Source organism: Physella acuta, unplaced genomic scaffold (assembly GCF_028476545.2).
Source record: "Physella acuta isolate Inbredline_101_S28 unplaced genomic scaffold, ASM2847654v3 ptg000142l, whole genome shotgun sequence".
Classification (NCBI taxonomy): domain Eukaryota; kingdom Metazoa; phylum Mollusca; class Gastropoda; family Physidae; genus Physella; species Physella acuta.
The window spans coordinates 2,639,674-2,651,706 of NW_026731661.1; the positions used below are offsets into that span (position 1 = coordinate 2,639,674).

A 12,033-nucleotide genomic window follows, 5' to 3' on the forward strand; every position below is an offset into this window, starting at 1 on the left:
ATAAAACAAAGCAAACATGAATAATACTGTTGCAATTATTTGACGTAATTATTCCATATATACTCAACACTCTTATTAAATAAAATGAAATTGTTCAGACTCTTATCTCTGTGTTGCTCTCACAAATTAAGACATATTAGAATTATATTGTTTCGGTGTGATAAATGATCGGGACTTAATTTACATTTCATAAGGGAAACAACTTACCAATTATTTTGTTGATTAACGTGTACCTAAACAGTTCAAATATGGTATACATCTATTACATAATTATATTAATTTTCTAATACAAACGTTTACTGTCGTATATATCATTTAAGAGATAAGTTTTGATATAAAAAAATCAATTAATTTCCTTTTGTATTTAAAAGCGTAAGAACCATTTAAAGATGGTATATAATTAGTCATATACTTTGTGCCTGATCATCATTTAACAGTACTATGTACGTTCTGTTTCCATTTTATTTATTTTTTGGAAAACAATAAAGTATTAATTTAATTTAGACAGTCTCAAGCTAAACATCACTCGATCAGCCCTCAAGTAAACAAACATAATAGTCTCCTGTTTCCCAGGTCTTAAAAGTGCACATCTGAATGGTAGATACATCTTCACCCCCCCCCCCCAGGCACACACACTCCCCCCTTCGCCATCCATCTTCCCTTTATTTAATGTAGTCATATTTTAATTACTTTTAATGATTAATTAGTTATCTAGTTAGAGAGAAAAAATTAGGAATCTACAAATAATTACCGGAAATACAATTTGCCGATGGATATTTTTCCTAAATGTCTTAAATATTCGAATTGACATTTGCCTAATTGTGAGAAATGCCAAATGAACTTTAACCTGAATGGGACAAACGTGAAAATTGACATTGGCTCGAATTTGGACAAAAGCGTGTTGCCGCATGCAATGATGAAAGCCTGGCCTGCCAAGGTGAAAAAGAGAATTACTGGAGATGGCCATCACTTGTTATCTAGTGTTGTCTACACTCAAAGTGTTCATTTAAATATCAAACTTATCAAAATGCTGTCATTGGGCCGGTGAAGTGGAGTCGACTTGTTTAAGTGTTATTGTTAGAAATATTACATTTTAACATAGTAATTTTGTTAAACGTAAAGACTTTAGAATTATTTTATATCTTTTTTTTTAATATTGTGAATTTTTATCTTAATAAGCGTTGGACTGAGATAGATGAATTAAAAGTCTATTACATTGTTTAAAAAGAACTTTGGTAGATGTTATGTATATATGAGCAGGGTGCATTGGCGTAGCTAGGTCGGGCGTCACCCAGTGCGGCGCTTAATGGTGTCACAATAGTATAAATCAAATATTGTATTAAATTTACTTTCGCTTGTGATTTTTACAATTTCAATACAATACATACCTTTATTTATTTAAAAAAAAAAATTATTTAATTGATGCTATATATTTGTGATTTTGACAGAGTTCACATAATCTATATATATATATATATATATATATATATATATATATATATATATATATATATATATATATATATATATATATATATATATATATATATATATATATATATATATATATATATATATATATATATATAATTCTCTTCTGGGAGACGCTAGAAAACAAGTTGTAAGCGCGCTCCCTACCTCCCCAACCCTACATGGTCTGGTGAGCTGTGTTCACATTGTTTACATTAATCGTAGAGCCGGGTTTAGTGACAGCTATTAGGGGCAGGTAAATAAGTTTGAAACGATTTTAAACTATGGTGAGGTAACTAAGAAGAGGCTGCTTTCACGAGGGGGGGGGGTTGTAGGGAAACGGTTGGGGGAAAAGAGAGTGGGGGTAGTATCGTCCTTAATGACCTATTGATAATGTTTTAAAGCAAATATTTTCAGTGGCAGCATTGGTACTGTCGAATTCACAAATTATGAATTACTGAAAAGTAGAAAATAAAACAACTAAATAGCGGCGTATGATATCCCGCGGGTCGGCTCGTACTAACGATTTTTATCTATATCCGGTTATAAAATACACCTTGATGCGTGTTTTCTATATCATTAGCAGGTTTACGTCATGGTGTCACCCCCCCCCCCCCACCTCTCCATCAGTGTCGGGATTTGTCAACTGTGCCTTAAAAGACTATTCCACTTACTCCAATTGATCACCTAATTAAGTGGGATTATCATTTTTCTTTAAATATTTTGCTAATTTTTGCCTCGGCGTCACCCCCCCCCCCAAATGGTGTTACCCTGTGCGGTCCACAACCCACCCCCCGCCACCCCCACGCTACGCCTCTGGCAGGGTGAACGATAATTTAACAGGCCTCTATGCATTACTTTGCGTGTTTGGTTAATGTTTCGTTACAGGGTATAACGAAAAAAGGAAATTTTGTTTGCATTTCAATGCTGGGCATTAATTAGAAACATATTATAGGTTCTATAGGCATAGTAAATAATTGTCTAGGCCTAAATAAACTTAAAACAAATTCTAATTACTGTGTCTCATGTTAAACTATAAATAAAAATTCCATTGAAAAGTTTTATTTTAAACTGAGATATCACAGAAAGTGTTTATAAACACCGTTAAAAATATGCTATAACTGATGCACCATAACTGTAAACACCATAATTGTGAAGATCCCAGCATTGATATATGGAATATTCAAATCACGCTGTGGGTAAGGCAGTTGATGGAACCTCCATAGTTTTATCACAGAGTTTATCTAAGGAATGATATTGAGAAACATTACTACGAGTTGATGTATGCTTTGATTGTCCTTCTAGAGTACCAGTCAACAGTATTGGGTCATACACGTGAAGAGGAACAGATAGTAGATTTAATACTGGAGGTTAGTCATGATATCAAGGACGTCTAAAAGAAATGACAATATATTGTTATTTTGTTTTCTAGTGTTAGAAAAGTTAGCAGAGGTAGCTTTATCTTCAGGAGCTGACTATACAAATGAATAAACCGGGAGTGATATCCCCTAAACTTTCTCGAATATTCTTATATAACAATACGGGGAATGGCAACTCCGAATATAGACAGTATTTTAAACAATTTATAATTACTTAAACTTTTTAAAAAAGAATAGAATCTCGTAGAGAAAATAACTGCACACTAAGTGAGGAGGTTAGCCATGAGATCAAGGAAGTGTAAGGGGAGCATAAGGTGGACTAAGTGTGCCTGTATGGTGCCTGTGTGGTGCCTGTATGGTGCCTGTATGGTGTCTGTATAGTGACTGTATGGTGTCTGTATGGTGCCTGTATAGTGCCTGTACGGTGCCTGTATGGTGCCTGTATGGTGCCAGTATAGTGCCTGTACAGTGCCTGTATGGTGCCTGTATGGTGCCTGTATGGTGCCTGTATGGTGTCTGTATGGTGCATGTATTGTGTCTGTATGGTGTCTGTATGGTGCATGTGTGGTGCCTGTATGGTGCCTGTATGGTGCCTGTATGGTGTCTGTATGGTGCATGTATGGTGTCTGTATGGTGTCTGTATGGTGCATGTGTGGTGCCTCTATGGTGCCTGTATGGTGCCTGTATGGTGCCTGTACGGTGCCTGTATGGTGTATGTACGGTGCCTGTATGGTGCCTGTATGGTGCCTGTTTGGTGACTGTATAGTGCCTGTATAGTGCATGTATAGTGACTGTATGGTGTCTGTATGGTGCCTGTATAGTGCCTGTACAGTGCCTGTATGGTGCCTGTATGGTGCCAGTATAGTGCCTGTACAGTGCCTGTATGGTGCCTGTATAGTGACTGTATGGTGTCTGTATGGTGCCTGTATAGTGCCTGTACGGTGCCTGTATGGTGCCTGTATGGTGCCAGTATAGTGCCTGTACAGTGCCTGTATGGTGCCTGTATGGTGCCTGTATGGTGCCTTTATGGTGTCTGTATGGTGCCTCTATGGTGTCTGTATGGTGTCTGTATGGTGCATGTGTGGTGCCTGTATGGTGCCTGTATGGTGCCTGTATGGTGCCTGTATGGTGCCTGTATGGTGCATGTGTGGTGCCTGTATGGTGCCTGTATGGTGCCTGTATGGTGCCTGTATGGTGCCTGTATGGTGCCTGTATGGTGCCTGTTTGGTGACTGTATAGTGCCTGTATAGTGCATGTATGTTGTCTGTATGGTGCCTGTATAGTGCCTGTATGGTGACTGTATAGAAGAATGTAAGCTGTCACCACGTCAATCTGTTTTTGGATTGTACTTTGATTGTCGTTATTCTACTGTGGATGTATCATTGTTATTTATTGTGGATCTATTTTAATGATGTAAATAAAGTTGAAAGTTGAAAGAACTGTTAGTTGTATTCATTGAAGCAAGAACCCACAATAACACCATATTGTCATATTAACGATTACGTGATGTTACAAACGATACATATGAAATTTAAATCCACCCAAAAACATTCTAAATCCAAAATTAAATAAGAGAATAATGGCGGACAGCAAAACAAAAGATATAACAAAACCCCTAAACTATTCGTAATTAAATGAATAGGGAAATAAAACAAAACAAAAGAATAATGGTGTTGGAATTGTTTGCCCTAATTATTCTATACACACTTATTAAATAAAATAAAATTGATTAGACACACTGTCATGTCTCTGTGCTAAGCTAGCCGATTAAGTTAAGACGTAAGTGAGAATACTATTGCTGCGATGTGATATATAAAGGAAACTTAATTGAATTTTAGATTTTACAAGGGAAACAACTTACCATATTCTTTTGTTGATTAATGTGTACCTTGGCAGTGCGAAAAAAAATGCATCTATTAAACTAATATTTTATTTTCGAAAAATAACTAATGCGTTCGTATATGTCATTTAATAGATTAGTTAAGATATAAAAATGGAACAGAATTACCATTGTATTTAAAATCTTAGGAACCATTTAAAAATGTTATGTCTCGCTATATAAGTTGTGACTGATTTTCGATCAATGATGTGAAATAGAAACCCAACAATGCATTAGACTTCTTGCGACAAAATTTGAATGCCACTGGACCTGAGACAGCAGACGTTGAGGCTCTGAAGCTTGAGGTCACTGAACTGAGACAGAAATGTGAACAGTGGCAAGAAGAAAACAATGACCTCAAAGCACGGCTGCAGCAGTTTGAGCCCACAGCTGAGCCAGACACCCCTGACAACTAAGACCTGACCTGCTCGTACACTCCAATGTTTTGTAATCAAATAAACTACATGCTAAACTTCAAAAAAAAAAAGGAAACCTTTTGAGTCTAAAGCAGGGGTCTCCAAACATTTCAGTCCGAGGGCCGCATTAACTATCAATTTTCAGCTCGGGGGCCAGTTTCTTCTAGAAATGTCTTTGATTTTTCTGGTCAAAGTTCCTCAGCCATCACCAACAAACGCTTTTTCTGTGGACAAAAAGATCTCCGCGGGCCGGATGAGAGGACATCGCGGGCCGCATCTGGCCCGCGGGCCGTAGTTTGGAGATCCCTGGTCTAAAGAGCCAAAAGTTACAATTTACAACATTACCCGGTTTTTAAAGAGCCACTAACATTTTTATGTCAATAGTATATTTGTTTAGGATTTTATATATATATATATATATATATATATATATATATATATATATATATATATATATATATATATATATATATATATATATATATATATATATATATGTATATATATATATATATGTATATATATATATATATATATATATATATATACATATATATATATATATATATATATATATATATATATTCCTAAACAAATAGCATACTATATATATATAATTTAAAATAAATAGCTTTGAATATATGAGATAATCTAATTTGAATTTGTGTTGAGAGGATCTACTATGTAAGTCAGAGTAATTGCATTTGTTTTGAATTGCTCAATCTCTCAGTGAAAACATCCCTCATTTTGTTTATATTAATGCTGAAGTGATTGAATAGTAGCATTGGTTTCATAACGATATTTTTTCGTAATTAATTTACTGCTCACCATGTATTCAACAAAAATGTTTTTTTTTTTTCGAAACAAACCACTTCTTCAAGCAAGACATAGGCTGGGTTTTCCTTTCAGTTTTACACTTAGCTGGTTTAGTTTCTGTGTGATATCCACTATGAAGTTGAATGTTTCATTTCGGAATGAACAATGTAATAGGAAGTACATTGAGATAGGGAGTAGCTAAATATTCTAATATAATAGTGAATGTTTATTGCTTATATCTTATGTTATATCGTTTATTACCGAGTGTTGCAGACTAATATTTTTTATGAGTTTTGAAAATAAAATAATTATTAATATTTGTGCATGGAGCTGAAGAGCCGCAACTGGACACCAAAAGAGCCGCATGCGGCTCGCGAGCCGCAGGTTGCCGACCTCTGGTGTATGATATTGTGCATATGCGAAAATTTTTGTTTTAACTTTTTAGGCTTAAAATAAATAAATAAATAATGTCAAAATAATTAAAAAAAAATACTGCGAGCTGATGTATGCTGTGATCGTACATCTGGAGTAATAGTCGACAGTGTTATACAAGTGTTTAAATATAAGACGGAAATAAAAATATATTAGCAACAATCAGAAGAGATGGAGAAAATGTTACATCTAACCCAGACCATAGCTGTTATTGTAACAAAAAAAAAAAAAGAAAAGACGTCAATAGTCTAATGACCCAGTATGTTTCTTCTAGTGAATATATGTGATTGCAAAATACGATCTTTTGAAATGTGGCTTGTTTTTAGTTTATACCCCCGTGAGTCGAAACAACATTGTTTTTCCGAATGTCTCTGTGTGTGTGTGCATGTGTGTGTATGTGTGTGTGTATGTGTGTGACTGTGAACACGATAACGTGAGTACCGTTATAACTAGGCCGATGCCATTTCATATGCCTTTTATATCAAGAAAGAGAGAGAGAGAGAGAGAGAGAGAGAGAGAGAGAGAGAGAGAGAGAGAGAGAGAGAGAGAGACAGAGACAGAGTGGAGACGAAATGAAATATGTTAGATGCATATTTCTGTATTTGACAAAAGTTAAAAACCGGTCGTGAGTACCCGCTAAAGACCAATAGAAAAAAAAAAAAAACTTACCTCAAAATTCCCAGCCCTATTCCTGTAGCAACTCTCAATGGTAGTAAATAGTATGGTGTCAAAGTTCAGTGGGGCTTAGCGCCCCCCCCCCCTCCCCCCGAAATTGTTTTACCGACCCCCCCCCCCCCGAACAAAATGAAATTTATATAATTTATATAGAAAATATATACTTTTAACAGTGTCCCTCCCCCCCCACGAAGAAAGTCTACCGCCCCCCCCCCCCCCGAAAATTTCAAGTGCCCTTCCCCCCCCCCCCCTCCCCGGAGAAAAAAAGTCTGGAAGAAACAATGATCTTTTATTTTTCCAGTGATAAACCTAACACAAATAAAAAGGTAAAAGAAACCCCCTGCCACTAATAGTATCATCACTTCCATTAAATACAAAAGAAAAAAAAGAAAAGTAGGGGATCCGACACTTTTCGATGGGATATTTACTTGAACTACGCGTACAAGATAAACATGTTAGCGATTTTCTGTAACGGAGACAACTTATATACAATACTTTTATGTAAGAATATATATTATATTAATACATTTATATTAATTAATTGTTGATTACCAATTAGTTAGGCATATTATAAATGTTTTGATTACATTTCTATAATATATTACTATATTGTAAAAGAGCTATATTCAATCATAAGTATATCAAAAGAGTGAAACTATCATTTTATTTTAAAACCATGACTACATTAAAAGTTTTTTTTCTTAATCAAATTATTACTGCAACTTTTTTTCGCAAACCAAGTGAAAAATAAATCCCTTTGTAATGTCAATAAATCCCTTTGTAATGTCTAGACCAGGGGTCGGCAACCTGCGGCTCGCGAGCCGCATGCGGCTCTTTTGATATCAAGATGCGGCTCTCCAGCTCCTTGCACAAATACTAATAATCTTAATAAAAAAATAAAATATTTGAAATAAAAAGTTTTTAGTGGCTCTTTAAAACCAAGGAAATTTTGAAAATTGTAACTTTTGGCTCTTCCACTTCAAAAGGTTGCCGACCCCTGGTCTAGACTTACAGGCTGCAACCTTAATCACTACACTTGTTCTCACCCCTTACCTATCTCATATCATGATTTTGATTGTTATTCCTGTTTCCATATTAATACCTTTTTATTTCCACTACACATTTACTATGTCATTGTTAAACTGGTTTCTTTTTCTTGTTTGTAAATATTTAAACAATGTAGATGTGATTATTTTAAAATGGAAAATAAAAACATATTTTTAAAAATTGAAAAAAATAAATAAAAAAATTAATGAAGAATAACTGAAAAATATGTTAAACAAAAATGGCTCTAGCGTTGCAGAGGTTACTTAAGGGTCGTATATAAATGACGTCACACTCGCAGGGGGAGGGGAAGTCCGTAATTTTGTGACGGTGTGTGATGAAGTGGAAGGTGGGGGGGGGGGGGGGGGGGTCAGATGGTGTGATTTCACACTTTTGCATCATAAAAAAGCAATAATAGAAAATGAATTATAACTTTTATTTCGCGTTTTAGAACAGTAGAACAGTGTTTTAATAAATTGACATATGAATTGATTAAAATACTCGATGTTGACAGAGTTCAGACGAGATTGTGGAAAAAAAAATATCGTATTTTGAAATTCAACTACACTTTTTGATGGGGGGGGGGGGTCGTAGGCTGAGGTGCGATATCATTTTAGGGAGGGGGGGTCTGGCTTTTGGTGATGATGTCTGACGGAGGGGAGGTGGGAGGTAAAAATCGTCAAAAAACGTGTGACGTCATTTGTGGATGGTCTTATGCCTTTATCAACTTTTTTTTTTTTTTTTTTTTTTTTTTTTTTTGTTAACAACCTGCAACACGCATAGTTTATTCCGCTATTTGTGATTGACTTCCAAACAAACCAGATTTTAAAAAATGAAGTTACAAAACAGCGCAAAGAAATAGATATTGGAGGAAAGCCAATAAAAGAGGAAAAAAAAAGTAAACTGTACAGAAAAATAATTCACCTACTGGATGCCCGCTTTTTCAGGACCAGCTAACTTATAGGGATGTACTGATACTGCAACAGTTTCTGTCTCCTGATGGACATATATTGCCCAGACGGTTACAGGACATTACCCCCCCCCCTGGATATTTCCCCCCCCCCCGGACATTTCCCCCGCGTATTTACCACCCGGAGCAATTACCCCCATGTCAATTACCCCCCTGTCAATTACCCCCCCCCCCCGGGAATTACCCCCCCCCCCCTCTCAAGTTGAAATCCTAACTCTAACTAGAATTTTATCCCTATATACTACTTTAATCCAAACTTTAAGAAAAAGACCAAAACCTAGCAACCACCTCAGCCTAAAACTTCACACAAAACCAAAACCAAAGCTAGACACAACCCTAACCCTAAAACTAGCTCTAACCCTAACCCTAACCCTAACCCTAACCCTAACCCTAACCCTAGCCCTAGCCCTAGCCCTAGCCCTAGCCCTAGCCCTAGCCCTAGCCCTAGCCCTAGCCCTAGCCCTAGCCCTAGCCCTAGCCCTAGCCCTAGCCCTAGCCCTAGCCCTAGCCCTAGCCCTAGCCCTAGCCCTAGCCCTAGCCCTAGCCCTAGCCCTAGCCCTAGCCCTAGCCCTAGCCCTAGCCCTAGCCCTAGCCCTAGCCCTAGCCCTAACTCTAACAACTCTAACAACTCTAACAACTCTAACAACTCTAACAACTCTAACAACTCTAACAACTCTAACAACTCTAACAACTCTAACAACTCTAACCACTCTAACTCTAACCACTCTAACTCTAACCACTCTAACTCTAACCACTCTAACTCTAACCACTCTAACTCTAACCACTCTAACTCTAACCACTCTAACTCTAACCACTCTAACTCTAACCACTCTAACTCTAACCACTCTAACTCTAACCACTCTAACTCTAACCACTCTAACCACTCTAACTCTAACCACTCTAACTCTAACCACTCTAACTCTAACCACTCTAACTCTAACCACTCTAACTCTAACCACTCTAACTCTAACCACTCTAACTCTAACCACTCTAACTCTAACCACTCTAACTCTAACCACTCTAACTCTAACCACTCTAACTCTAACCACTCTAACTCTAACCACTCTAACTCTAACCACTCTAACTCTAACCACTCTAACTCTAACCACTCTAACTCTAACCACTCTAACTCTAACCACTCTAACTCTAACCACTCTAACTCTAACCACTCTAACTCTAACCACTCTAACTCTAACCACTCTAACTCTAACCACTCTAACTCTAACCACTCTAACTCTAACCACTCTAACTCTAACCACTCTAACTCTAACCACTCTAACTCTAACCACTCTAACTCTAACCACTCTAACTCTAACCACTCTAACTCTAACCACTCTAACTCTAACTCTAACTCTAACTCTAACCCTAACCCTAACCCTAACCCTAACCCTAACCCTAACCCTAACCCTAACCCTAACCCTAACCCTAGCCCTAGCCCTAACCCTAACCCTAACCCTAGCCCTAACCCTAACCCTAACCCTAACCCTAGCACTAACCCTAACCCTAACCCTAACCCTAACCCCTAACCCTAACCCTAACCCTAACCCTAACCCTAACCCTAACCCTAACCCTAACCCTAACCCTAGCCCTAGCCCTAGCCCTAGCCCTAGCCCTAGCCCTAACCCTAACCCTTAACCTAAACCTAAACCTAAACCTAGCCATAACCCTAACCCTAACCCTAACCCTAACCCTAACCCTAACCCTAACCCTAACCCTAACCCTAACTCTAACCCTGTCCGGGGGGGGGGTAATGTCCTACTGGGCGGGGGGGTAATTGACAGGGGGTAATTGACAGGGGGTAATTACTCGGGGGGGGTAATGACGGGGGGATATCCGGGGGGTAATTGACAGGGGGGGGGGGGGGGAAATGCCCTCTTCCCTGCCCAGACATGTCACAGGGGTTTGTTTTACAATGCAGTGGAAATTAGAAACTATTTTATATCAGTCATATTCTGCTGGTCTCCTGCCCAAGTACAAGCCTGTTTTACCTGTGAATGAAGATCCAGCAACCTATGGCAAAACTATAAATGGAGGAAAAACAATGTTTATTATGCACATTTTAGTGTTGAAAGTCCTTTGTGGTCAATGAACTTGAAAAAAATAAAATAAAAATTTAAAAAAAAATATTTAATGAACACCAATGCATTTACTTAAAAAAAACGAAGTGATTTATTTTGGTGGATAAATCAAGGGCATCGCACGCTCATCGCCAGGTGCAAATTTTGTGTGATAGAAAATTTTGGAATAATAGATCATTTTGAGTATTACAAAGACCTTTCTCTCAAGCGGGCAATCACCAGTCTTTCCAAGAGCTTGCTGATGTTAGAGCAGAGGGAGAACGGTCTGTGGCTCTCAGGTGAGCCCAGATCAAGATCCGTGGCAATTTTTTAGAACAATTCATGGTATTTTATGTTTATTTTTAAACATTTTAAAGAATTGTAACTAAAATAATGTAGATCTAGTCGTTTTTTTTTTAAAGTAAAAAACTCAAAATAACCACGTTACAATTAGATATTTAAATAACAGAGTGTGCATCATTATAATGTGCTCGCTTGGTCAGGTGTGTAGGGTTAACGGTCAGCCCGACCACAAAAAGAGAGAGAGAGGCGGTTTGTTATAGAAACAAACGCAGTGAAAAGTTGAGTAAATGTAATATAATGACATCACGTTGATTAACCAAATTTATAATCGTTGATCGCTAGACAGCTACAAATGTCAGTAAAAAAGTTCGGTCTACAGCAGGGGTCTCCAAACTTTTCAGCCCGAGGGCCGCATTAACTATCTATTATCAGTTCGGGGGCCAGAGTTTTTCCAGGCATCTCCTTGTGGTGGCGGTGTCCCCGCATCCCCCTCCGCAACGAAATATAATTAATATAGAAATATATACACATTTTAAATGATACCCCTACCCTGCAGAAAAAGTCTGAAAGAAACATTGTCGGGGGCCAACAA

General features: G+C 37.4%; 1 protein-coding gene across 1 annotated transcript; it reads right to left on the reverse strand.

Moving 5' to 3' along the window:
* Nucleotides 1-3,112: 3,112 nt before the first annotated feature.
* Nucleotides 3,113-3,631, reverse strand: LOC131935320 (histidine-rich glycoprotein-like). The gene has a single exon (XM_059291702.1). The coding sequence runs from the start codon at nt 3,629-3,631 to the stop codon at nt 3,113-3,115; it is 519 nt and encodes a 172-aa protein (XP_059147685.1).
* Between the last annotated feature and the right edge of the window lie 8,402 nt (nt 3,632-12,033).

Excerpts from the sequence above, each read along its gene's own strand:
- LOC131935320 (XM_059291702.1), bottom strand. The coding sequence starts at position 3,631 with ATGCACTATACAGGCACTATACAGTCACCAAACAGGCACCATACAGGC.